Below are 27,778 nucleotides of genomic sequence, written 5' to 3'. Positions count from 1 at the left end.
TATCCCATCCCAGTAGGGGAATGGATTCTTGCCCCAGGGCATGAATGAACCGTCTCTGTTTGCAACTGTTTGAAGCTAGTAACAGTGAATCCTGGAGAGACCCTGGGTGCCCCCAGTTCCAGCCTCTGCCTCGTAAAAAAAAAAAAAAAAAAGCCCCGCCTCCCCCTGCTGAATTTCCATCCCCTAAGAGTTTCCAAGGCCAAACAACTGAGGAGAGCATCACAGGGCAATGCCTGCTGTCCCTGGCTAACCGCACCATCACCCGTCCTCTCCTCCTCCCTCCCGACTCCTGCCCAGGCCCCCCCAGCATCCGGGCGATGAGGAACATCACGGCTGTGGCTGGGCGGGACACCCTTATCAACTGCAGGGTCATCGGCTACCCCTACTACTCCATCAAGTGGTATAAAGATGCCCTCCTGCTGCCCGACAACCACCGCCAAGTGGTGTTCGAGAACGGGACCCTCAAGCTGACGGATGTGCAGAAGGGCATGGACGAGGGGGAGTACCTATGCAGTGTCCTCATCCAGCCGCAGCTCTCCATCAGCCAGAGCGTCCACGTGGCCGTCAAAGGTAGGCTTCCCCCCACTGCCACCCTGAACCGGAGCACCCCCCTGGTCACCCAGGATTGCAGGCTCCTCTCTGCAGCCGCTCAGCCAGCAGCAGGCAGTCCTGAGTGGGAAGCCAAGGAAGAGAAGGCTCTGGCCTGGAGCTTGGAAAAAGTGGGGCAGGGAGATTACACGTGGACGGGGGACACAAGAAGGCCATGGGTACCTCTACGTCCAGTTCCGGCTGTGGGCTGCAGGTCAAGGCAGCGCTGGCCCCAAGGGCATGAGAGCTCAGTGACACACAAGAGGAGTCGGGTCACCTGGGCAAGAGGCCCAGGTCAGAGGCGATCGGCTATATTGTTCCCCTGTGTCAGCATGGAGCCACCCAGAACTCAGCAGGGCCCATCAGAGACCAGCAGGTGTGCAAGGGACAGGACTCAGAACGGAAGCAGCAGGAGGCAGAGTGGAAGGTGCAGGTGCTGGGTGCCCTGACTCCTTTCCGGGGTTCAGACAGGCGAGGCTGCTTTGCCATCATTGACAAGGACATTTCAACTGCTAAGGGCTTCACTGGTGACTCATATGGTAAAGAATCTGCCCGCAATGCAGGAGACACAGGTTAAATCTCTGGGTCAGGAAGATCCCCAGGAGAAGGAAATAGCAAACCCACTCCAGTATCCTTGCCTGGGAAATCCCATGGACAGAGGAGCTTGGGGGACTACAGGTCCATGAGGTCACTAGGAGTCAGGCACAACTGAGCGACTGACACTTTGGGCTGCTAATGCCGCTGGCGGCCTAGAACCTAAAACCCTCATCCCTCCCGGTCCCTCCGTGCTCACCTGGGCGAGGTCTGTCTTCTGTTCAGGCACCTGACACTGTGCCTGGTACACGGTAGCCCTTCAGTAAATGTTTGTGGGTTGAAGGAATGAAGGCATATAAACGAGCAAATAAATGAATGCCTGACTGAGCGACAGAGGCCCCTGGGGTCAGGGGCTGTGTGGCGCTGTGAAGCTCTCTCTCAAACACATTCTTTGAAACTGACAGGCCTGGAGATTGTCTGGATGGTGGGTGAGAGCTGAGTGGCCTGGTTTCCCAGGGGACAGGGTGGAGAGGTGGGGCCTGCCTCTTGGCTGAGGATAGGTCCCTGAAAGCCAGGCAGCTGGGGTGCAGGGTCTTTGGGCCAGTGGTGGCCTTGATGGGTAAGGGCTTCTGTCCCTTCCTGAAGAGCCGGGGCAGGCTCCAGCATATCCCCAAAGGGGAAACCTGAACCCAGAGAGGAAACCAGCCTGGGCCCTCGAGCCCACAGGAAGGAGAAAGCTGGGGGCTCCGGGCTTGGAAAGTGGCTCTAACACGGGGGGAGGGTCCAGGGGGCCCAGATTCCTGAAGCAAGATGGTGTAGAGGCGTTGTGGACAGGAAGGGGGGACTCAGGGGCGTCTGGGCCTTGTGGACAGGAAGAGGGGGACTCGGGGGCATCTGGGCCTTGTGGACAGGAAGAGAGGAGTCTAGGGGAAGGACTGGTTTGGGGAGACAGATGCTGCCTCTGGCTTGGACCCCTTCAAGCGTTCGGTGAAAATGGGCCATCGGGGGGTAAGTGTCAGGAGAACAGCTGGGGAAATGGAAGGTGCAGCAAAGGGCGCAATCAGGGCTTCGCTCCTCCACTGCCTATCACCCAGGCTCTCTTGTCGGCGCACCGGGGCCGCGTCACATGCCCCCTCGTGCACCCACCACCTGTCGCAGTGACAGACAGTATGTGCTGCTTGAGCTGAAACTGAGACTTTAGTCTGGGTTGCTGTGACTTTCTGGGAAGCCTGGCTCTGAGCCCGAGAACTGGGGGAGGGGCCATCCTGGTGGCCATCTCAGGCCTGGAGACGAGAGATGAGACCTTAACAGCATCCGCCTCCTGCCTCCTCACTGCTGCACCCCAGGCAGGCGGATGGCCATTCTGGCCCCTCTTTCAGCCTGAAACCTCTGCCCAGCCCAGCGTCCTCATATCAGCAGGAATCTCCCAACCCCCGGGCCCAACCCAAGCCTGGCTCCCGGCATCACAGGACGACCTGCCTGTATCCATTTCTGTTACACGCAGTGGACTGAGAGTTCACAGTGTAAACATCACATATTAAAACATCTAACCTTTGCTCTATTCCCTTCGCCCAGCCGCACCAGCGAGCATTCGGCTGGATTTGTTGACTTAAAAAAAAAAAAATAACAGGGCTCCAGTGAGCCTCGTAGTACGCAGAACATCCTGAAAGCTGCTTCTGCTCATCAATTATTCAACCCCATTCAGGGAGCGATCAGCCCTAATGAATTGAATCTGATGCATTCCGTCTCAGCGACTCGCTGGGCCTGTTGTGATTGTGCTGAGCGACAGTGTCTCCGGGCCCAGGGCGAGGGAAGGGCGTGTGTGTGTGTGTGTGTGTGTGTGTCTGTGTGTGTGTGTAATCCCAGAGCTCAGAGCCCCTGCACAGAGCACATGTGGCTCCCAGCAGGCAGCAGGAGCTTGGCATTCACAAGCAGAGATGTGATGTGTGTGTACAGTGCACAGGTGTGTGTGCACACGTGGCCCCTTCCCTGCCCGCAGGGTCTGCAAATCCAGCCGCAGAAGGGGTACAGTCCCCCGTTTTCTCTCCAGACCAGTGCGGGTGCTCTGCGACCCCATGCCCCTGCCCATCTGAAAGCTTAAACCCATCCTCACGCTTCCTTTCCAGACTCCCTCTCCCCACCTCATTAGAATGCGCTTTTGCAGAAGAATCCATCAGAGCTGATTATGAGCACGCTGCTTGATTAGCTGATGTGTTGTTCAAAGAGCTACTCGAGGAGGAGGAGGGCGGAGGAGGCGCCCCTGGGCGTGGAAAGGGGACCCGACTCTGGGGGAGGGAGGGGACCCAAGGGCAGACCTCTAGACCCACTCCCGCCTGCCTGCCTGGGATGTGCGTCCCACCCAGAGGATCAGAGCAGAGACCTGGAGTGTGGGGACGGGCGCATGGGGGTGAGAATGGGCACTGGAAGCTTGGGATCAGTTGGAAGTCCTACCCCCTCATCTCTCTGTAGGGCCATGTGCCGGCAGGCAGGGCAGGGCAGGGCAAAAACCCACACTACTCCGTGAGCTGGTAAAACCCCTGCTGACTCCATTCCTTCTGGGACTGCTTGTCTTCTGATGAATTTTCCAAACACTGAGATGAGGCAAGCAGAACACGCCAGACACATATGCATGCACACGCATGTGCAGAGACCTGTGTGCATGGGTACACATGCATGGACACACCATATGCTTTGTATGCATGTGCCTGCAACAGATAGACACACGTTAGCCTGTCCACACTTCACACATACCACACGCAGTGGTATATACTCAAAAGGTTCCCTCTGTCCACATCCTCCTGTGAAGTGACATTCCTGAGCCACAGACAGTAGCTGCAGGTGCTACCATAGAGGAGATCCCCCAAGTGAGCCTGCTGTGACCAGCAAGGCAGAGAGGGTGAGGGTGCTTCCACGGCTGCCTGGACTTGGGTGCATGTGACCCTGATTGGCAGGGGAGAGCCAGGCTGTGAGAAAGGCAAGCTTTTTCTCTGGGCATCCAGAGAGAGTCTTAGTAGGATGGTGAGAGGAAGGCATGGAGATTCAACCTAGATTTGGTGTCTTTAGGGCCCCCTGTAGCTGAAAAATAATGTAGCATAAAAGCATCTCTGGGTATTCAGGCTGAATGTTTAATTAACTAAGAAGGCAGGGCTGTAACAGGAGCTCCTTGGCTTTGGCCCAACAAAGGAACATCTCCATCCCTACACCTGAGCCTCCGGATGCCCTTCAAAACGAGGGCGTGAGTTGCTCTCTGCCCATTCTCAGTAAGGCCAGAGCCCGGAGGTAGTGCCAGGTCCCTCTGGGTAGCAGAGAACACACACATGCAGACGCACACTCTCCCAAGTGTGCACACTCCTCACCCAAACTCCTTCCCTCGCTGCTCAGCCAGTCCCTGCTGTGTGCTTGGGGGCTCCTCCTTCCCCCCTCTCATCCTAGAGAATAGGGGTCTCTATGGTCGTGGGGCTTAAGAGACATCTGGTTCCCTGGCCAAATGCCTGCCATTGGCACAGATGGAGATTTAGAAGGAACCCGCTGGAATCCACAGGAAGGGAGCACGACGGATTCCCAGGGGCAGGTTGCCCAACACACGGGGGGAGGGACACTGAGGATTCTGCTGCCCACAGCCCTGTTTTTCAGCAGACGAAGCCAGGGGCACCGGAGCAAGCATCCTCCTTAGTGGACAAACAGGGCTCATGTGACGGCAGTGCTGCGGATGAAGCAGCATCTGTCTGTCCATTCAGAGACATTGACCGTGCACCCACTCTCTTCCAGACACTATTCTATGAACACTGCTGTGCTCAAGACAGGCAAAATTCCTGCCCTTGGGGAACGTACCTTCTAGAGGGGGAAATGGTTAATGTGTGCAATAGGTAGAAGATGTTTCATGTCAAACAGGGAGTGGGGAGCAGAGTGCCACAGGTCATGGAGAGTGGTTTACAGTTTTAAATAGGGTGGTCAGGGAAGGCCTTCTGGAGAAGAGGGGGCTGTGTTTAAAAAAAAAAAAACTGAAGTGACAATATTCCTAAAATATGAGACTTGTTACAACTGGAAGATCAGTGTCAGGCTTTAGTGACTGTTGGATCCAACTCCCCCATTTTGCAGATGAGGAAACTGAGGCTCGGGGGCAGAGCAGGGTAGTGGCGAGAGGGCAGCATGCCCACATTGCTCTTGGATAACAGAGTCTTTCCCCATCTCCATGCTGCACAAGGAGGGAAGCTCCAACTTTGCACGGTGCCCGTTCTCTGCCAAATAGTGTAATAAATAAAAAGATTCAGTCTCTAAGAGAGCTCATGAGAGACACCATAAAGTGTTTATGGGCTGGGCCGGTGGTCAGCGTGGCCTCCTCCACACAGCGCCCCCAAACAAGTGGCCATAACAGCTTTATGGTGGCCGGGGACCACAGGGACTGCCAAGACTGCTGTCATCTCAGCCACTCAGGCCTCTGACTTCGCCATCACAACAGCTTGCTCCAACCCTGCCTCCCACACAGCTGAGAGTTGCCCTCTCACCAAAGATGACTGTGGCCAAAGCGGGGAGGGCTTCCAGAGAGAAATCCCATCATTACATGGCATTCATGCCCCCTACCTTCAGACTGTGTGCTGGGGAGATGCTGGGAGTCAGGGCAGGAGGGTCCCTGTGGCCTGCTGGTAACCCTAAAGAAATTCTTGGGCATCACCGCCCTGGAGGTGATCCAGTCCTGAACTTCTTCTTCCTCAGATGTGGAGGTGGACACACACACCCCACACACACTCAAGGAGCCCGTGTCCACCTCTGAGTGCTAGGAGGACACCACCGCCTCCCAGTTTACAACGCAGCCCCCTGTCCACATTGCAGGGCCCCCTGCCCTGCTTCTCAGAACCTCCCGCTCACAGCCTCCTCTGGGTGTTTGGTGAGCCCGTGAAGGAGCCAGGGTCCCTAGGCTTTCTTCTCCTCCAGGCAGTCCTCGTGTGCCTGGACTTATGGGGTTGTGGGAATGCCAGCCTGGAGCCGAGGAATTCTGTGAGCAGCTCTGCCCTCTACCACCCTGTCCAAGGAGCTTCTAAGGAGACATTTATCCCCCACAGTACCTTACCTGCCCATCAACTGCAGCAGGGGGCAGTGGGGAGGAAAGTAAGGAACCTTACTCTTTGGAGGTTGTCTGGTCATCTGCCTCCTGCAGGACAGCAGTGCAGGAGAGCTCTGGCCACCCTAGGTGACTGTCTAACCCCCAGGATGGATATTGACTGCTCTCTCCTTCAGTGGATGCTCATATTGCCATCAACATTATTCTGGAAGACCGGAAGGGAATGACAGCCTGTGGTTGGCCTCTGCCTCTCGGCTCAGCCTTCTCCTACATTCTCACTCATATATTTTGTAAAGCACATGTGTCCTTTAACGCTCTGTCCAAATGCCACCTCCTCCATGCAGCTGTGGTCACCCGACCAGATAACACGCTCTCTGCTCTGAGTTCAGCATCTGTGTTTTCGGGTGGAGCTTGTTCAGTAACCACCAAGGGAGATGTCTTACCTTCCCGAGCAAATGCTAAGCTTCTGGAGGTCCTATCCACAATTCAAAGCATGTTCCTACTTTCCCCAGCCCACAAGGAGCATAATGCCTTCACAGTGCAGGCATTTCATAAATATTCGATGAATTAGTTAATTAATGAATTAACCTGCCTTAGTAACTTGTTCCGTTATCTAAATCCCTTTTTACTGAGAGAGACGATCTTCCCCTTGCCTGAGCTAAATCTTCCTGCCTCATTGCAGTCTCCACTTGCTCTGTTCTCCTTGGAAATGAAGTGCTTGGCCATCCATTCTGAGGCACAGCCCTCTCCTCCTAGGTAGAGCCACCTGCCCCATGCCTTGCTTGCCCCACAGACTCCTCTCGTGACTGTCCGACTCTCCTCTCGTCCATGGAGCCAGCTCTTATTCTAGGACAGCAAGGGCCTGACCCCCGGGGAAGAACTAAGGGAGCAGCTCCTAGCTCCCAAATTATGCCGCATAAATACAGCATCTTGAGACATATGGTAGAGCTCCCTCTTTTCTGGACCAACCCCCATCCTGTGCTTTCCCCACCCCTTGCCCACCTCTAAGGTCCATGAGGGAAATGATAGCCAGACATATATTTACTCATCTGACAGCACTTATTGGGCTCTTTCAATTTGCCAAGTATAATAACTACTGCCCTTAGGGGCTCCCAGACCTCCCAGGGAAGGTGGTACTGCTAACAGTTACCTCACTGGTGTGTGATCAGGGGCGTGATCAAGTGTGAACCAAGTGCTGCAGGGCTATGCAGGAGGAGAGCAGGCTTCACCGAGGAGGTAGTGCTGGAGCCAGGTCTGAGAGGATGACAAGGAGTTTCCCATGCGGCCTCCTAGACTCTAGCTTTGAGCCTTTGTGGGAAGGAAGGCTGGACCAGAACTGGTTCTGCTAAGCCAAAGGAGACGCACTGGCAGATCTGTGTCTGTGCAACAACTCCATCAAAAAGTCCACGGTGGCCAGAGGACTCAACCTGAGCTAAGTTCCCAGTGAAGGGAGGGTGGGAGGGTCAGCGGAACCCAATGAGGAATCTCTGGGAAACTTCAGCAATGAGCACTGGGCCATTTCTAGAGTCAGGGATCCAGAGACATCTCACTGGAGATATGCAAGGCCCAAACCACTCAGAATATGGGGATAAGGCCCCAACCCAGAGAGCAGCTGCAGCCAGAGGTTGGGATGCAGAGATCTGGGCCATGACCAGAATCCCAGAAAAGCTGGCTAGACTGGGGACCTGGATTGGGGCTCATGGTGGAGCCCACATGGTAGTTGTTTCCACCCAGTGCCCAGCCATGTTCATTAGACCTGGGCTGAGATTCGGAGCTGTGGGTGTTCGTGGTGAATGGATGGAGCCCCCGTGGCCAGAGTGAAGGGTATGGTGGGAGGTGATGTTGAGAAGGTCAGGTCAGTTAAGGTCCCTGCTTCATCCCATAGGCCTTGGGGATAATGTCCCTCCTCAGTGTCACTTCCTCTGGACCTAGGACTCTTGACCAGGAACTTTCCCAAAGGTCCAAAGGGCTGCCAAGGGTTTTGCCACACCTGGCCGCTTCTCAGGGGCTGCTCCCTACTGAATCCTGAAAATCCCTGGGGTGCAGGCAGAGCCTAGGACATGCACATGATGTTGCCATCCCTTTTCCCCTCGAGGTTCATCACCCCACCCTCACCTGCTGTGTCCACTCTGGCTGGGGAGAATAGCAGGCTTCCAGGAGGGATGGGGCTGGTGCCTGGGAGGAGGCCGGAGGACTGTGGACAGCTTAGTAATTTAATTATTTCACTGCAGAAAGGAGATCTCATCTACTGGGTGCTCATCCTTGTTAAGCTAATTGTCTGTCTCCTTCTCTCTCTTCTCCCCCCACTTGCCGGGGAAGTCGCTGTGGCCTAATTGAGTTATCATAAAGATAATGGCTGATGCTCCAGCCAGGGCTGAGAAAGGAGGATCCCTCTTACAGCAGCTCAGGCTCCAGACAGGCCCCCACTCCCACCCAGGAGCTGAGATGTGGGCAGGAGGAGGAGGAGGGTGTGGGGAGGCTGTGTGGATGATGCTTAGCCAGGTGAGTCTACTCATAGATGACAGGGCTCCCCCTGTGCTCTTTTCTGCAATCCAAGGAGAGCTTGTGTGTGAGACAAGAGTCTCTGATCTGGGCGTGTTTGGGGCTTTCTCAACAAGGCAACAAGGTAGCATAAGGAAGAGGTTTCAGACTTGGAGAACAGAGAGATCAGGTTTTAAATCCCACAGTCTCCTCTTATAAGCTGGGTGATGGGAAGCAAATGATTGCTCTGAACTCAGTTCTCTCATCTGTGAAGTGGAGACAGCTCAGCTCACATCACATTCTTGGTGGGAGGATTCAACAAGAAGGTGTGGATAAAGCAGTTGAAACAACCAGTGACAGGAGCTTCCACCCGCCTGGTCCCAACACGTGATGACAATGGAAAGGGATCGGCTGGGTGACGGGGCCTCCACAGGAGGAGGCGAGGACACAGCAGCCTGGCTGGGGGACAGCCCGAGCATCTGGGGCACATCATCTCTATCCATGCCAGGCCCCCAAACAGCTGGAGATGCAGCTCTGGGATACCACGGGGAGCACAGGGGTGCCAAGGGATGGCAGGGAAGTCAGGGTAAAAGCTGAACAGTGCGTCAGCAAGCAGACAGGAGTCGTCACCATTCAAGTTCCAGGACAAATCTGAAGGTCATGATGAATGCAGGCCAGCCCAGGCCCTGGAGAGAGAGCAGATCCCAGGCCCAGGTAGGCAAGGGGATGGAAGCCAGGGGATGACGTCAGAGCACCCAAGAGATTCTGCATATATATACATATATAGGAGAACAGGCACCAGTGCCCAGGGGACTCTGTTTGCAGCCCACACAGGGTTGGGAGGAGCCAGAAGGCCAGGCAGGGGCGGGCGTGCTGCCAGCCAGGCTGGGGCACATGGGGGCCTGACAGCAGCACCCCTCTTGCCTTCCCAGTGCCCCCTCTCATCCAGCCCTTCGAGTTCCCACCTGCCTCCATTGGCCAGCTGCTCTACATCCCCTGTGTGGTATCCTCGGGGGACATGCCCATCCGCATCACGTGGAGGAAAGACGGGCAGGTGATCATCTCGGGCTCGGGCGTGACCATCGAGAGCAAGGAGTTCATGAGCTCCCTGCAGATCTCCAGCGTCTCCCTCAAGCACAATGGCAACTATACATGCATCGCCAGCAATGCAGCGGCCACCGTGAGCAGGGAGCGCCAGCTCATTGTGCGTGGTGAGTGGGACAGGATAGCCCCGTCGGGGGAGCAGGGGCCCAGCTCTGCTGTGGCTGGACACAGGCTCTCTAGATTTCCAGTCTGAATCACAGGCTCAGAGAAAGTTGACTCCAGCGGGGACCTTAAGGGTCAAGAGGTTCAAATCTCTTACTCTCCGGGAAACTGAGATCTTGCAAGGGGAAGACTCGGTTGGTCACTGGTGATGTCAGAATTGGCGCTCAGAATTCCCAACGTCCAACCTGATATGACTGGCAAAAGCTCTCAACATCTTGGGTCTCAGAGGTGCCTGCTCCCCAACTTTGTAATGGTCCAGGTGGGGCTGACATTGGCTAGAAGGTGCCCAGAGCCCCAGGAAACCTATCAGAGACCAAGCTGATCTGTTCCTCCCCCACCCCCCCTTTCTGCAGTGCCCCCACGATTCGTGGTGCAGCCCAACAACCAGGATGGCATCTATGGGAAAGCCGGTGTGCTCAACTGCTCGGTGGATGGCTACCCCCCACCCAAGGTCATGTGGAAGCATGCCAAGGGTAAGTCCCTGACCAGCCAGCATCTCTGACACAGCCGGGCGGGGAGGGGAGGGTGCTAATGCAACTGAAGCCTAGTCCCCTACGCAGGACTCCTAGTCCTAGGTTCTGAGCTCTCAGGGGACCCCAGGCTATACCTGAACAGGAGATCCTCCTCAGCCACCCACAAGGTCTGTGGACGAGGAACAGCTGGGGTCATGCTAATTCTGAATTTCCTCTTGTCCCCATAGACTGACCTCTGCCGTCTTCTCTCCAGCTCTAGCACTCAATACAATCCACTTTCCCTATCCCTCCCCAAGTCTCCCCAGCCCACCTTGGGGTCCCAGAGCCTCATTGACCCCTGCTCCTCACTTGTCAAACCTATTCTGGGATCTCAGTCCTTCTTGGAACCCAACTTCAACCCAAGGATGCATTTGGTATCTGACTAAGTCCCACGCCAACCTCTTATCCTTACTGTGTCCATGGCTGACTCTGGGGGAAGGGGAGGAGAGATCTGAACCCCCTTGGGGGTTGGCTGGCCTCTTTTCCAGGCCTGACTGCCTAAGACCAGGCAAGTACCACGTGAGGGCTCAGTCTTCCCTTTGCCGATTGCCAAGTGGCCCAAAGATAACTCTTTCCTCCTCTCCAAAAGAAGAGGCCAAAGGAAGCTGAGCCCAAAGGAAGCTCAGTGCCAAGGTGGGCATCAAGCTGAAGCTCCCGACTCCATCTCCACTCCTCAGATCTGGGGCAGGCTCAGACCTCTGTGTTGGTCTTTCCTGTTTCCCAGGAAACAGGAACTGTGTGAGCTCCCAGCCCTTCGGGGATGCTTCAAAATCGCCCTAAATCAGCTTTGCTCAAGGAAGGCCGTTCCTTGAGGCACTCTGACCCCCCCAGCTCACTCCCGACCCGGCCACCAGTCCTGCTCTCTTCTGCCTCCTTGCAGGGAGCGGGAACCCGCAGCAATACCACCCGGTGCCCCTCACCGGCCGCATCCAGATCCTGCCAAACAGCTCGCTGCTGATCCGCCACGTCCTGGAAGAGGACATCGGCTACTACCTCTGCCAGGCCAGCAACGGCGTGGGCACCGACATCAGCAAGTCCATGTTCCTCACCGTCAAGAGTGAGTTTTGTCCCTGTGAGCCTCTCCCAGCACTCCCTGATCACAGGCCATGGCCCATCTCTGCGCTCACCCTGCCTCCCCACCTGGTTTCCATTGCTCCTTCTGGGAGAGGGAGGCAGGAAGGATTCCTAGGCAGAGGTGGGCTTAGGAAGTCTGAGGAGGGATTCAAAATCACTCTCATCTGAGACAGTGGCCTCACTGTGAATGAACCCCAGCTCACTCTGCTCTTATCATGATAAACAGGTTAGGTTAAGTCACTAAGTCATGTCTGGCTCTTTGTGACCCCATGGACTATAGCCCACCAGGCTCCTCTGTCCATGGATTTCCCAGGCAAGAATAGTGAAGTGGGCTGCCATGCCCTTCTCCAGGGGATCTTCCCAACCCAGGGATCAAACTCGGGTCTCCTGCATTGCAGGCAGACTGTCTGCTGACTGAGCCACTAGGGAAGCATTTGCTATACCAAAGTATCATGTGACATCCCATTTATTTTGCTCTGTAGGTTGGCAATTCCATCTGAGTAGTCATATCGAACAATTTTTTCCCTGTTATTTAATGTATGCCTGCTTGTATATAACCTGTTAGTGGCTTAGAAAAAAAGAGATCATATACACAGTATAGGCGAAAGGCCTGTGGGATCTGGGTTCTGATTCCAGGTCCACCTTTTGGTCTTCCTGGCTTTGGGCAAGTGACTTCACATCTTTGGGTTCCTTTCCTCACCTGTGTTGGAGGTTCATTCCCAGCCCACTAGGCTCACAAAATCATTGTGCTTACCACAGGAAATGATCATGGAAAAGGGAAGATGATTCAGAAAGGGCAAAAGAGCCGTAAAACTCACCTTAGCTCGGTGCCATACCTCTGGCTTCTAAATCCCCAGACCTAGAGTCGGAATCAATCGCCCTGAAGTCTGGAATAGCCTTGAGTTCTGTTCAGTCACCCACAGACATTCCTACTGGGCAAGCCTATCCCTTCATGCTGTTAGGGGTCTATATAGTAGGCCCCTAAGGGTCATGTCAGGACAGTGTCTGAAACAGAACGCAGGCTACAGAGAAGAGCAGTTAAACCCTGAGTTTTAGCATCTGACCAAGCCAGCTGTGAGTCTGGGCGTACTCACTGCAACCTCTCTGGGTTTTCTTGGGCTCTGTATCTCATGTTCCTGCCGTACATAAATGAGTCATGAGAGCACCTTACTTGTTATGTTCTATGTCAAGAGTAAGTCAGATGACGTGTATAACGCAACCAGGATGGTACCTGGCGCCCAGTAGGCCATCAGAGATTCAGCCCCCACCCAGTTTTGGTTTTAGTAGGAGACCCTCCAGGGTACGTGTAGGAAAGGCTGATGAGAGCAGCGCCCAGTGTGCGGTCTGCCCAGCGTCTCCCTGGAGGCCCCGCCCTTAAGAGTCATAGTTTCTTTATCGCTTGCCAAACCCTGTTCAGCTCCACACAAGACGGGGAAGCCCCGGCCATCGATCGATGCTTAGGGAGCTCCAGGCGCCGGAATCCCCGCCCTGGGGAGCTGCTTCCCTCACACTATCAAAAAGCACTTTGTCCTTAATAAAACCAGGCAATCAATCTACATCCCTCAGCCAGGGAGAGGAGAACACTGCTAATTCTGCCTGCGTGAGGCGAGAGGAATAGTAGGCACCTCGTGGAACTAGCCTGGCTGTTTGATCCTTATCTCCCCACTGTCAGCAGGAAAAAAAAAGAGCTCAAACACTCAGCTTTTTTTTTTTTTCTTGGTTTTTGCTCTTTTCCTCTGAGTTAAAGGATTACACTGGGCAAACGTGGCTGTGTCTTTGGGCCCGTGGTTCCTCTGTGTCAAGGAGGCAGACATGGGTGACTGGGGATGCAGTGATCAGGAGGTGGGCGGTATGCGAGGAGACCCAGTGCACATCAGGCTGTCCCTGATGTCCTGGGGGTCCTGGGCGAGTCACCTCCCCCCTGCCCCTCAGACCTGCATTTTTCTGTGCCGTCCGTCCTCACTTCACAGCCCAGGCAGGAGCTATGAAAGCATGTTTTGTAAATCCAGGGCAGCCTCATGAACACGTCCAGCAGCAGATCACACACTCAGCCACCCACATTCACAGGAGTGTCCACCTCTGGTGACCACCTCTGGCCCCTCTTCCCAAGGGATGACGGCCACCCCGCACCCCTTGTCACCTGTGGGCAGAATCTGGCCCTTGATCCTCCTGCCCCACCCCACCCTCCACCCCGGTCCTGTTTCAGCAGCTTTGTCACTTCGCTCCGCCTCCTTCCATAGTAAGGCGCACTCACAGGGCTTTCCCTAGGTCTGTGTCTACACCGTCCCACAAACTCCTCTGGGTTTTTCCCACTCACTGCGCCTCCTTCACCTGCCACCTGCGACACAGTCTCCGCACTGCTCATCCAGCCCTCTGCCCTCTCCTCCTCCAGCCTCCCCCACAGGCTGCTGCCCAGCTGTGCCCCCACACCCTCTGTACACCCGGGGTCCCCACACCGTCACCCACAGGTGCTGCCTCGGATGGCCTTTTCTTCATACCCTTTCTCTATCACAGATGCCTCCTTCTGTTTCCACCCTGCTCTCCCAGTGACCTGCTAGCCACGCTAAAGGCCCCTACACCACCCCAAAAGCCAGCAGGAGACGGGGAAGCAGGGGCTGGGGCATTTGAGGTCCAAGGGCAGCCAGTGTGGAGGGCTGAGTGTGGCCAGGGCCTCTGCTGGGAGTTGGAGGTCTGACTGCTTTTCAGTTGTGGCCTGAATCATTCACACAGCACCCGGCTGCCAGAAGAGGCTTCTATGACCATGGGGCACTGCCGGGGGTCGGAAGGGGATGGGGAAGGGGCCAGGGGCTCCCAACCTTCTTTGGGAACTTCCGCTGTGCCTCCTGCTGCTTTCTGTGGGCACATTGCTCCAGGTAACCCACGTTCAGCTCCTCCCCGAGAACATCCTTCCCTCCCACCCCCACCTCCTCTGCCCTCTTCCTCCTTCATTGTCCTTCAACCTCTCCCACCTCCCCACAGGATGCAGGTGGATGGGGAAAAACCCACAGGATACAAGTGTGTGGGTCACAGAAGGGCTTGCCAGGGCAAAGCCCTTCCTGGTCATCCCTTAGTCCATCTCAGACAGCCTACACCAACGCTCTCCCACTCACCTGCAGGCCAGCTACGGAAAACCTGCCACTTGCAAAGTCAAGGGCATGGCCTTCCTCGATGCCTCTAACACTCTCAGGAAAAGGTTGACCCTATACGGCTCCACATTGTCAGGCCTCACACTCGTGTGACCTGTCAGAGGGCAAACTGAACTTCATTCCCACATTAGCCAAGTAGAAGTAAGAAAGTAATATAATATATCAAAGGGACATACATCATAAAAAACATTCAAGGGTCAAACTGGACATTTGTGGTTGGCTTCTGTTGGAAAGTGTCCTCACCATTGACCCCAATGGTTTCCAATGATAACAGAGGCTCTCTGGGCCCTCACTAAATAATCCATAAAACTCTAGTGGATTAGAGCACAGACTTTAGAACCAGACAAACCAGGGTTCAAACCCCAACTCTGCCACTTGATAGTTGTGGGATCTTGGACAAGAAATGGTCTCTGTAAGCCCCAGTTTCCTACTCTGTAAGTTTGAAGCTATAATGCCATTTACTCATTGGTGAAATTCAAGTGAGACACGCACTTACAACATTAACACAGTACGTGGCACAAAACTCACATCCAGTAATCATTAGCGATCATTAGTTTTAGGTGCTGAAAATCTAGTGATGGATAAAATGGAGTTGCTCTCCTCAGGGAATTTAGAATCTTGAAGAGGACATAGACACATACCCAAAATAGCTATAGTACACGAAGGGATATGAAAGTGTGAAAGTGTTAGTCGCTCAGTCATGTCTGACTCTTTATGACCCCTTGGACTGTAGTCCACCAGGCTCCTTTGTCCGTGGAATTCTCCAGGCAAGATTACTGTAGTGGGTAGCTATTCCCTTCACCAGGGGATCTTCCCAACCCGGGGTCAAACCTGGGTCTCCCACATTGCAGGCAGATTCTTTACCATCTGAGCCACCGGGAAAGCCCATAAGTGCCTTAAAAAGCTACAAACAAGGAGATACAAAGAGAATCAGGGATGCAGTGATCAATTTTAATTTGGGTAGCCATTAAGGTAATATTAAGAAAAGTTCCACAAAAGGAGTAGTTGCTAAGTAGGACTTGAAGGATGAGAAGGATGCTGATAAGAACCAACGGGAGCAAAGGTCATTCCATTCCAGAATGAGGACAAAGTATAGCAAGAGTGTGGAGGCCGGCAAGTCCGTGCATTCCAGGTGGAACTTAGGGCTGCTGGTGGAGAGTGAAGGGAGGCTGGGCAGGGAGAAAAAGCATGAGGTGCTTGTGGGTTTTGGAAGCAAAATGTTTTCTTTCTATGCAGTGTTGACTCTTGATATCAGGCACCAAATAAGAGTTGCAGGAGCCCAACTTGGTGCAAGTTGGGATTCCAGAGCTGGTTCTTGGACAATTTCTTTCGTCAAGGCCCCAGATTTCTAAGAATTTGTTGGAGGAAGCAAAAGGTTTTCCTAGTCCCTGGACACGCTTGTTGGCAGCCATCCAGGCCCAGCTGGTCCCCAGTCCTCCCTGACCCCCAGAACGTGGGTGCTGCTGAGGCCATGAGTACCTTAGCACTGTCACAGCACAGCACTTGACAGTTTACAAAGCCCATACCCAGCCTGTGATGTTGGCAGACAGCAATTCCTTCTTGGGGAAGGAAAGATCCTGGATCAAAGTGATTGAGTGATATAATCCCAGCTGAGACAGGTGCTTGCCTCTGTCTGCCTCTGACTCACGTTTTGGTAGAGAGAGCGCAGACCAAGAGATGGAAGACTGGTTGCTGGTCCCAGCTCTGTGAACTCACTGTCTGTGTATCCACAAGCAAACCTTTCCCTTCTCTGGGCCTCGGTTTCCTCTTCTGTACAGTGAGGCCTGCACTAGAATCTAGTGCATAGCTGATCCCAGGGTCCCTGTCAGCTCAGACAGTCTATGATTCCAGCTATGCGCATGATCCTTTTAGGGTACCAGACCACCTCCCAGAACTTGGTTGAAAAATAAATGTAATTAACAGATGAAAATACTGCATCCACGGGGCTACCGTTCATCTCCCTGCTAAAATGTAAAATGAAACAAGAAAGATAATGACCAAAAGGAGGAAGAGGCAGTCCCCCTTCCATCTGACAGTGGGGCAAAAGTAAAGCATCTTCAGAGAGAATGCTTCACCAAGAGGCAGGTACAAAGAAATGCTGCTTAGTCTGAGGTTCAAGAGCTGGCTGTGTTTTGATGCCACTGCTGCATGGGACTCAGCTGTCCCTTTGTGCCACAGGTTACCTGACTGGACAGGTTCTGTTACACCCTGAGACTCCTCTCCACTCTGTGAAGGCTCCAGTGATGGGCCCAAGGCAAAGCCCACAGCCAATTAAACCTATAAGGGCTCTTTGTTTGGTCTGGGTTTTGATTTGTTTGTTGAGCAAAATGTCAGACCAATTAAAGCCAGATCCAAGAGCCCTCCAGAGCTCACAGGCAGCTGCAGAGGCACAGAATTCAGGAGGGAGGAGAGCAGGAGCCAAGTGGGCAGCAGCGGGAGTGGAGGGGGCGGTGGGCCGCCCTGGTGGAAGGAAGTCCCGGGTAGACCAGGTCACCTACCAGCAGTTGACCATTGGTACAGAGGCTGGGATGCAAAACCTTGGAAAGACAATTGTGTATCCGATGACCTGAGATGGTCCTAATTTCACATTTGCCCAAAGGAGTCTCCTTCTGTTGGGCAGAAGCAGCCCCTCCCTTAGACCTGGTGGCCAGGACCGCTGCTCTAGAGCTTCTTCTGCCCTCCTCAGCCCCCACCCTTCCCAGGGGGCAAGGAACCTGTGACCGAGGGACACAGCCGCCCAGAACCCACTCCTCCCTTTCTAGACCGTGCTCTGAGCACCCAGGCTGGACACATCCCGTCACCAGGCCAGGCTCCCGCCCGCGGGCCCCACTGAACCCTGGTCAGGAGGTCCCAGCCTGAGCCCACCCAGCCTATGCAGGACCCAGGGAGGCCAAAATGAGTAGATGTAGCTTAGCAGACAGGAAGATCCTGACCAGGGAGACAAGAGTCCCGATTTCCTGTCCCCATGTGCACCCTCTGCTTCCGGACAAACTGGGGTGAGTCCCTCTCTCTCCCTGAGACTCAGTTCGCTCCTCTGTTCAGAGAAGTCATGACCTTTCTCACCCTTTGCCTCAGCTCCTGAGGCATTAACAGAGCTCAATATGTGAGTGATACTTGCTGTGCCAGTGGTGACCTGATGGGGCCCGTGAGCGCAGTTCCAGAACCTACCTTGCAGAAGCTGGGGCCCTTGGTGTTTCAGGGCAGCAGTCACCAACTTTTTTGGCCCCAGGGACCGGTTTCATGGAAGACAGTTTTTCCATGGAGTGGGGTGAGGGGTGGTTTCAGAATGATTCAAGCATATTACATTTATTGTACACTTTATTTCCATCATTATTATATCAGCTCCACCTCAGGTCAGCTGGTCTTAGATCCCAGGGGTTACATGCTCAGTCGTGTCCTACAACTCTTGCAGCCCCATGGACTGTAGCCCTGACTCTTTGCATTCCCTGCCCCCTGCCCCCCGCCCCCGCCAGTCCTCAGGACGCCATCAGGCTCCTGTCTGGGCCTCTCAGGTCTACGGAGACTTGAGACCTGCAAAGTCAAGATTCTGAGAAAACTTCCTCCTGCTCGTGTGATTCACGGGCAGTGGGTGCCCAGCCCAGGGCCAGGTGCTGGGGTGGGAGGTGTGGGGTAGCACACTGTGGCCTGGCCACACTCCTATTCCTGCTGCTCACCCAGGCCAACCTGTCCACAGCGCTGAGGGTGTAACAGGGGTGAGCTCCCTGCAGAGCAAGGGCAGTAAAGCCCACAACCTCCCACCGTAGGCAGTCCCTCCAGGTCCATGGGGGCCGGCTGTGACTGTCCTCCTGGAAACTCAGCGTGGGGAATTTCTGTCACACATTGGAACCTTGTATTTGCTCCCTAGAGCCGCTGTAACAGAGTTCCACAAACCAGGTAGCTTAAAAGAACAGAACTATATTCTCCCACAGTTCTGGAAGGCTAGAAATTCCAAATCAGGGTGCCGGCAAGGCTGTGCTTTCTCTGCAGGCTCTAAGGGAACATGTTTTTCTTGCCTCTGCCGGTGGCTGCCAGCCATCCTTGGCATCCCTCCCTCAGATTGGAGTCTCTGCCTGCATCTCCCTGGGTGTCTTCACGCCAGCTTCCCTATGTGTGTGTCTCCCCTCTCCTTCTTGTAAGGACACCAGTCGTAGTGGACTAAGGGCCCTTCCTACTCCAGGAAGACATCTCTTTAAAGAATATTTATTTATGTGTATTTACTTGACTGCACGGGGTCTTAGCTGCAGCACACAGGGTTTTCCATCTTTGTTATGACACACAGGCTCTTTAGTTGCAGCATGTGGGGTCTAGATCCCTGACCAGGGATCGAACCCGGGGCCCCCTGCAGTGTGGGAGCCTGCCGTGTGTGTGTGTGGAGTGTGGGAGCCACTGGACCACCAGGGAAGTCCCAAGACATTACTAATAGTTGATATCCACAAAGATCATATTTCCAAGTAAGGCCATGTTCATGGGCACCAGAATCGAGGACTTGAGACATCTTTTGGGGGAACAGGAGTCAAACCACAACAACCCCCAGGCCCAGTGATTTAGTGTTCGCAGCTGCCTGCTTCCCAGAACCCTGGGGGCAGAAGTGCCCTCCTTTCCAGGATGCCACCACGGCCTTTGTCTGAATACACGCAGCCTCCTCACCGAAGCTCTTTCTTGGTCGGAAGCTGAGGAGCCCAGCCTCCCCTGTGCATTAACCCTAGAGCAGGGGTCAGCAAACGGCCGAGGGCCATACCTGGCCAGCTGCCCCTTTTGCTGGAGCACAGCCACGCCCATCCTTCAGACCCTATTACCTGTGGCTGCTTTCAGAGCTATAGCCACTGGATTGAGTCACTGAAACACAGACGTGTGGGTGCAGGGCTTAGCATATGTATATGTACTGTGGGTCTTTTGCAGGAAGGGTTTAGGGTATCTGCAGCAATGACCCCGCAATACTTCCTTCCGAGTAATTAAAGAAAGATGGGGCAGTGTCTCCTTTTGCCTCTGAAAGGATTCTGAGGTTCAGGATCATTTCAGAGTTGAGTGTTTTCTCATCTCTAAGGTGGGGATAAAAGTACTACCCACCCTCTTGGGTTGGAGCTGATGGATTTAATTAAATAATTCAAATAGTTCAAATTCAAATTAACTAGGGTGCATGACACATAATGAACATTCAGTAAACATCAGCTATTTTCATCATTGCTATCATTTTTCTGTTATTCTGGGGAGTGTAGAAGACCAGAGGTGAGGGAAAACCAGGTCTCACCCTCATGTGAGAAAACTACCCCCCACCTCCTGAACCCTGACACTGTGCCTCTGCTTCTCGGCAAGCAGCCAAGAAAGGAACTGACTGATCCATTTTCTGGCTGGAGAAAGAGAGGCCTGGTGAGTTTGAAGGCCTTGGCCGGCCCACCAGGCAGCAGAAACAGGGCTGCAGTCCAAATGTCAAAGGCTCCACGGTTCTCCATGACCCGCACCCCACCCCCTTCAGACACACACACTGTCAGTTCTGTTCCCCATGCACACGGGCAGTGGACGGCTAGGGTCCCCCCGGCACCTCCCCACCAGCTCTTGGAGCCAAGGCTGATTGCTTCCATGCAATTTGAATTAATCTCATGCTTCAGGTGGAGCTTGGCTAATCAGGGGAGACAAGAAGCCGAAGTGGGTGCAATCAAATTAACAACGCTAGGCCCTGGCTCTTTAAGAAGAAAAAAACAAAGCAGGCACCAGAAGGCACCTCCCCCCACCCAGCCAGCCCTTCCCTGGGGAAGCCTGGCACGGCTGCCAGGGCTGAGCGCAAAGCTTCTCCCACCCCACCCCACCCTGGGCCGACCACCCCACGTGCCAACAATGCCCCTTTGTGGCAGCTTATCTCACACCGCCAAACAGCCTGTGGTTCTTGTTGGGATCTTGTTAACAAGGAGCAGAGACAAGCCTGTATGGGGAGGGCGGGGAGTGGGCTGAGTTGGGGGGAAGGAGGGGCCCCCTCACCTCGAATGGGTGAATGGGTGCCTGTAATCCTTTCAGAAACAAAAGGAGACACGAGCCTCCCAGCTGGGCAGCTCCCTTCTCCCCTGGAGATGAGGGCCTGCAGAACTCTCTTGAGCCTTCAGGGCATGTGCTGTCCCCTGGAGAAGGAGTCCATCCAGAAAAGCATCTTAACATGCCAGAGAGTGCATCCTTTTTAGCAAAAAAAAAAAAAAAACTACGGGACTCCTGGAGAGATTTAGGTTAGACTCTCAGAAGGACTTCCTGAGACAGTCAAGTCGGGTCCTTGGGGTTGGTGAAGAATACCGTGACTTTGCTGCTCTTCCAACCTTCCTGGCCTTGAGGTCGTCCTCCCTGAGGAGAGGAGGGACCAGAGGGGCATCCACTTGAATGGGGAGGGGAGAACCGTCCAGCCCTGTGGTTCTTCCCTCAAGCCCCTCTCCCAGGCCACCCACCGGGAAGAGCAGAACAGCCTAACCCCTGGGAGTAAAAACAGGGTTGTTGTTGTTGTGAGGATTAAATGAGTTAATGCATTTAAAGGAATGCAGAATAGTGTCTAGCAAATAGTAAGCCCTCGATAATGTAAACTTCTAGGGTTATCCTGTACTGGTGCCCCAAGCTTCCTTTGGTTTGTTTGTTTGTTTATCTTTAAATATGTATTTATTTTATTATTTGGCTGTGCCGGGTCTTAGTTGTGCCATGCCAGGATCTAATTCCCCCACCCAGGATCAAACCCGGGCCCCCTGCATTGGGAGTGTGGAGTCTTAGCCACTGGACCGCCTGGGAAGTCCCCCAAGCTTCCTTTTGAAGCATAGCATTCCACACCTCTTCCCCATTTTACCAGGCCTCTCCCAACAGCTGGTGGCATTCGCGTCCTTTTTCTTTCACGTCCTCCTTCCCACACGCACTGCTCTTCTCCTCTGGGTATTGGGAACTGAATCTTCCCTCCCTGGTGACTTGGGGACTGTCAGAAACACCAGCTGAGCTCCAATCACCAGGCAGAAGAGAGGGAGAGGCACAGAGACAGAGAAGGCCAACTCATCGCCTCCCTAACTCCTGCCCCAAGGCCCAGCCAGCCCTGGACTGGCCCCCTGGCCCCCTGGCCCAGCCCTCCTCCAGTTCTCAGCTTCCTGCTTTCCCTTTAGAATTCCTCCATGTCATGTCACTGCCACGCAGCTTCCCACTTCTGGGACAAAGCCCAGCAGGGCAGAAGAAGTCTGGATGAAACCAGAGGAAGGGATGCTGGTGAGCTGTCAGGGTACTTGGGGTATCTTCTTGGCACTCCCCAGCTGTGTGACTTTAGACAAAGCTTCCATTGCCTCACTGGTACTCTCTGGGCTAATAGCCCCCAGGCCACCTTCTTAACAGGAAAGAAGCCCCTGATAAAGGATGTTCCAGTGCTCTTAAACTGCAAAGACCAGCCCAACCCAGCTTATGCATGGGACCCCAGAGAAGGAGGAAGCTGGAGGGGTCAGGGAGAGTCCAAGTAGGTGCAGAGTTTATAATCCTCCTTGCAGGGTCCGGGGGCACTAGGACTCCATCCCAAAGCCTGGGGGGCTGGTCAGAAAGTCTGTGGATGCCGGGGGTGAAAGGAAGCAGAGCTGTCTCCTGGTGTTTTAAAAATCTATCAGCCTCTCACATCAAATTAAAATGTAAATAGCAGCTGGTCTGGGCAGGACCTGGGGTGACAGGAGCCGGCCTGCGAGTAATTTCACAGACGGAAAGCGGTTACATCGGATTCTGACAACTGTCTTGTTTCTCAAATTGATTTCCTCTCCCCTGCCTTGCTGCCCCAGGAGGGCTCTGGAGCGCGGGGAGGGGGTTGAGTCTGCTGCAGTGGGGTGGGCCGGCCAGTGCCTTTCTCCTGTCTGTGGCTCCTGCCAGTAAAGCCCCATCAGGCCCAGGAGGAGGAAATCTGGGAGTTCTCAAGGCTCTAAGGCCACAGGAGAGGCGCCCAGGGCCTGGGATCCTGCATCCTTCCCACAAATACATGCTAGGTCCTGAGCAGAGTGCTTGTGCCCTACAGAGTCTCACAGTCAGAGACAAGGACACAGCACTATGACATGTGCTCGATGCCCACAGGAGGGGGTGACATGGGGTGTCAGGGGAGGGTGCTGGGAGTCATCAGGAAGCCCCTTTGGGTTCTACCAGGGTTTGCCCCAATCTGGCCATGTGCAGTGCTGGAGGTTGGCACCAGGGTTGTAAAGCTCTAATCAGACTGGCCCAGCTCCCCCCAGGACCTCCCACAGGACCCCAGGGAAGAACCCACCCTCCCCACCTAGAGGGGTTGTGTATTCAGGGGCAGTTCACCCACTTGGGTCTTTCTGATGCCCTCAAGCCCAGCCTCTCCCTGTTGCCCAGTCCCCAGAGAATCTCCCACCGCACCCTTCTTTGTATAAAGAAATTAGGTTTCCTTGGCTGTTAATTGAATTACACTGCAGGAAAGCAGAGAAGTTGTATCTCATTAAAGCCTCCTGTGTCCTCCTGGGGTTCTGTGTTGCCTCTGTGGCTGCTATTAGCGCTTGTCACGGAGAACTCAGCCCTGAGTGTACAGCCCTCCCCCTCCCCCACTCTCCTGCCCAACTCTCGCTTGGAAAGTGGGGCTGGTAAGTCTCACTTCTCATGGTCATTGTTGGTGGCGGCCAGTGAGCAATGAATAAGAGGCCAGAGCATCCATCAGATAGCCTGCTCCATCAGGGGTACTGTGGGCGTAGGGAGGCCGTGGCGCTTGGTCAAGAAATACATTGAATGTAAATCCATGGCTGATTCATGTCAATGTATGGCAAAAACCACTACAGTATTGTAAAGTAATCAGCCTCCAACTAATAAAAATAATTGGGAAAAAAAGATATTTTTAAATTATTAAAAAGAAAGAAAGAAAGAAAGACATTGAGACCTGGGCTTTGGAAGTGGGGAATAATAACAGTACCGACCCCAGATGACTTAATTCATGTAAAGTACTAGAATACTGCCAGCCCGTAGTACAAGAACGTTCTCAGTAAAAGGCAGCCATAAAAGTGTGTGTGTGTGTGTGTGTGTGTGTGTGTGTGTGTGTGTGTGTGTGGAGGGTACACTTTTGTAACGCAGGGCTGTGGGTAGATATGTGTTAGACAATTACGTCAGGCTGTTGACATGCAACTGACAACCACATCAGGTTACATTGTGTCACACGACCTGTGAGTGTGCAGTAAGAGCATCAGAGTGTAGGCTGTGAGGGTGACTGTGTTTGTGACGGTCTGCTGGGGTGTGTTTTTGACATTGTATGCGATGCACACATTGCATATATGTGCTCCTCCAGGTGACTACACCTGAACATCTCTCTCGGGAATTCTCAGGGTCCGCCTTCAACCCAGAAAGCGCTCTGGGGCACAGCCGGATCTCAGTGCAGTGAGGGTTCAATTGTGTTACCAGTGAGATTCAGTGGAGCAGAGAGACCTTGTGACCCAGCGCAAGAAGCAAGGGGGAGACCGGGGGACAAGAGAGCAGATGGGGCGGGGCAACTGCTGCCCTGGGCTCCCCTCTCTTGGGGGCTGCCTCGTTAAGTGCAGCAGCCAGGAGGGCCCCCAGGACCTGGGAGACCTGGCCAGGGTCTGGGAGGAGGGGCACAGCGGCAGAGTCCTCTGTCTGTTACAGGTTGATAGGAAGGAAAGAGGCAGGTCCTCTGCTTCTTGCCCAGGACAAGGGGCTGCAGGCCCTTTATAAGCAAGAAGAGCTTGCCCAGCAAGCCAGACTGCCCACCACCTTTCATCTCTCCTGAGACCCGGACATCCACAGGGGCCCAAAGACATGAGCATCTATCCAGGCCTCACTGGAATCTTCTCTGTACTGCCTAGGTTGTTTAGTGTGGGGAGCTCACAGCCTCTACTGCAGCCCTTTCCATCAACAGTAAACACCACTGGAAAATTGCTTCTGAGGCCAAACAAGAGGCCTGCCTCCTCCCTTTGTAAAGAGCTGTTGTGCCTTGTCCACCACCCAGTGTAGTCACACACTCCCACTTCTCAGCCTCCCTTCAAACGGCATGAATTCTGTCCATCTTCCTGGTCACACTCCAGCTGGTCAATGTCCTCCGTCAAGTAGAGAGCCCAGAACAAGACATGATGCTTCACAAGTGATCTGGAGCTTGTCATGCTATGTTCTGAAGACCTGAACACTAGTTTTCTTGGCATCAGCTCACCTTCCACCGTTAGTATTAGAGCTTCATGTGTTAAGAATCACCTCTTCCCTACTAATTCTAATAGTAGAGATTGAAAGTGAAAGTGAAAGTCGCTCAGTCATGTCTGGCTCTTTGCGACCCCATGGACTACATGGACTTCTCCAGGCCAGAATACTGGAGTGGGTAGTCTTTTCCTTCTCCAGGGGATCTTCCCAACCCAGGGATGGAACCTAGGTCTCCTGCATTGCAAGCGGATTCTTTACCAACTGAGCTATGAGGGAATCCCTGTGTAGTAGGGATTATACCCTACTAAGCTACTATACAGATGAGTAGACTATAATAACTAATACTGTTTATTAGTATGACCAGGGGCAAACTGCTTCCTGTGCAACCTCAGTTTCTTCATTTGTAAAAGGAAGGGTCTGTGCTCAGTTTGGTTCAGTTGCTCAGTCGTGTCCGACTCTTTGCAACCCCATGGACTACAGCACACCAGGCTTCCCTATCCATCACTAGCTCCAGGAGTTTACTCAAACTCATGTCGGTCACATCAGTGATGCCATCCAACCATCTCATCCTCTGTCGTCCCCTTCTCCTCCCACCTTCAATCTTTCCCAGCATCAGGGTCTTTTCCAGTGAGTCGGTTCTTCCCATCAGGTGGCCAAAGTATTGGAGTTTCAGCTTCAGCATCAGTCCTTCCAGTGAATATTCAGGACTGATTTCCTTTAGGATTGATAGGTTGGATCTCCTTGCAGTCCAAGGGATTCTCAAGAGTCTTCTCCAAAACCACAGTTCAAAAGCATCAATTCTTTGGCTCAGTTTTCTTTATAGTCCAAATCTTACATCCATACATGACTACTGGAAAACCTTTGACCAGAAAGACCTTTGTTAATAAAATAATGTCTCAGCTTTTTAATATTCTATCTAGGTTGGTCATAGCTTTTCTTCCAAGGAGCAGGCATCTTTTAATTTCATGGCTGTAATCACCATCTGCAGTGATTTTGGAGCCCAAGAAAATAAAGTCTCTCACGGTTTCCATCGTTTCCCCATCTATCTGCCATGAAGTGATGGGACCAGATGCTATGATCTTAGTTTTCTGAATGTTGAGTTTTAAGCCAATTTTTTCACTCTCCTCTTTCACTTTCAACAAAAGGCTCTTTAGTTCTTTGCTTTCTGCCATAAGGGTGGTGTCTGCATATCTGAGGTTATTGCTATTCTCCTGAAAATCTTGATTCCAGCTTGGGCTTCATCCAGCCCAGCATTTCACATGATGTACTCTGCATGTAAGTTAAATAAGCAGGGTGACAATATACAGCCTTGACATATTCCTTTCCCAATTTGGAACCAGTCTATTGTTCCATGTCCAGTTCTAACTGTTGCTTCTTGACCTGCATGCAGATTTCTCAGGAGGCAGGTCAGGTGGCCTAGTATTTCCATCTCTTGAAGAATTTTCCACAGTTTGTTGTGATCCACACAGTCAAAGGCTTTGGCATAGTCAATAAAGCAAAAGTAGATGTTTTTCTGGAACTCTTTTGCTTTTTTGATGATACACTGAATGTTGGCAATTTGATCTCTAGTTCCTCTGCCTTTCCTAATCCAGCTTGAACATCTGGAAGTTCACGGTTCACATACTGTTGAAGTCTGGCATGGAGAATTTTGAGCATTACTTTGCTAGCGTGTGAGATGAGTGCAATTGTGCAGTAGTTCAAGCATTCTTTGGCATTGCCTTTCTTTGGGATTGAAATGAAAACTGACTTTTTCCAGTCCTGTGGCCACTGCTGAGTTTTCCAAATTTGCTGGCATATTGACTGCAGCACTTTCACAGCATCATCCTTTAGGATTTGAAAGAGCTCAACTGGAATTCCATCACCTCCACTACCTTTGTTCATAGTGATGAAGGCCGTTCCTCAGGCCCACTTGACTTCGAATTCCAGGATGTCTGGCTCTAAGTGGGTGATCACACCATCTTGGTCATCTGGGTCATGAAGATCTTTTTTGTATAGTTCTTCTGTGTATTCTTGCCACCTCTTCTTAGTATCTTCTGCTTCTATTAGGTCCATACCATTTCTGTCCTTTATTGTGCTCATCTTTGCATGAAATGTTCCCTTGGTATCTCTAATTTTCTTGAAGAGATCTCTAGTCTTTCCCATTCTATTGTTTTCCTCTATTTCTTTGCATTGATCAATGAGAAAGACTTTCTTATCTCTCCTTGCTATTCTTCGGAATTCTGCATTCAAATGAGTATATCTTTCCTTTTCTCCTTTGCCTTTAGCTCAGTTTCTTCATTTGTAAAAGGAAGGGTCTGTGTAGATCATCTGTGTGCTTAGTTGCTCAGTCGCATCCAACTCTGCAACCCCAGGGACTGTAGCCCCCAGGCTCCTCTGTACATGGGAATTCTCTAGTCAAGAATACTGGAGTGGGTTGCCATTCCCTTCTCCAGGGGATCTCCCAACCCAGGGATCAAATCCACATCTCCTGCACTGCAGGGGCATTCTTTACCATCTAAGCTACTAGAGAAGCCCATGGATCATCTATACCCATGCCCTTCAATAGAAACAAAATGCAAGCTGGCTATATAATTTAAAATCCTCTAGTCGTCACATGTTCAAAAAAGTAAAAAAAAAAAGCAGGTGAGAGTCACTGTGATAGTATATTTTATGTAACCCAGTATATCTAAAATATTAACATGTGATCAATATAAAATTCTTAAGGAGCTGTTTTACATTCTTTTTCTTTCCTTCCTGTGTTTTTGATATCCAGGACACACTTTACATCACAGCACAACCTTCTTTGGACCGGCCGTGTCTCTCGTGGCCAAGAGCCACGTGTGGCTAGTGGCTGCTATAGTGTCTACTCCCCGGCTTCTGCAATTCTAAGACTCTGTGGTTCTGTAAAATAGCTGGCAAGTAACTTCTTAAGGTTTGCATGTATTTATCTGATGCCTTTCTCAGAACAGGAGAGGGACATGAGACCCTTAGGGTGGGAATAGTACCCGGGT

General features: G+C 52.8%; 1 protein-coding gene across 1 annotated transcript in view; it reads left to right on the top strand.

Moving 5' to 3' along the window:
• Positions 1–27,778, top strand: part of DSCAML1 (DS cell adhesion molecule like 1) — a 356,428-nt gene that overhangs the window by 273,171 nt on the left and 55,479 nt on the right. Inside the window, exons 8-11 of the mRNA XM_043900168.1 lie at positions 298–570; positions 9,595–9,873; positions 10,282–10,401; positions 11,321–11,497. Of these exons, the coding sequence (XP_043756103.1) occupies positions 298–570; positions 9,595–9,873; positions 10,282–10,401; positions 11,321–11,497 (849 nt within the window). The remainder of the gene's footprint in view (positions 1–297; positions 571–9,594; positions 9,874–10,281; positions 10,402–11,320; positions 11,498–27,778) is intronic.

The sequence above is a fragment of the Cervus elaphus genome, chromosome 1 (assembly GCF_910594005.1).
Source record: "Cervus elaphus chromosome 1, mCerEla1.1, whole genome shotgun sequence".
Lineage (NCBI taxonomy): Eukaryota > Metazoa > Chordata > Mammalia > Artiodactyla > Cervidae > Cervus > Cervus elaphus.
This window is presented reverse-complemented; position numbering and strand designations above follow the sequence as displayed.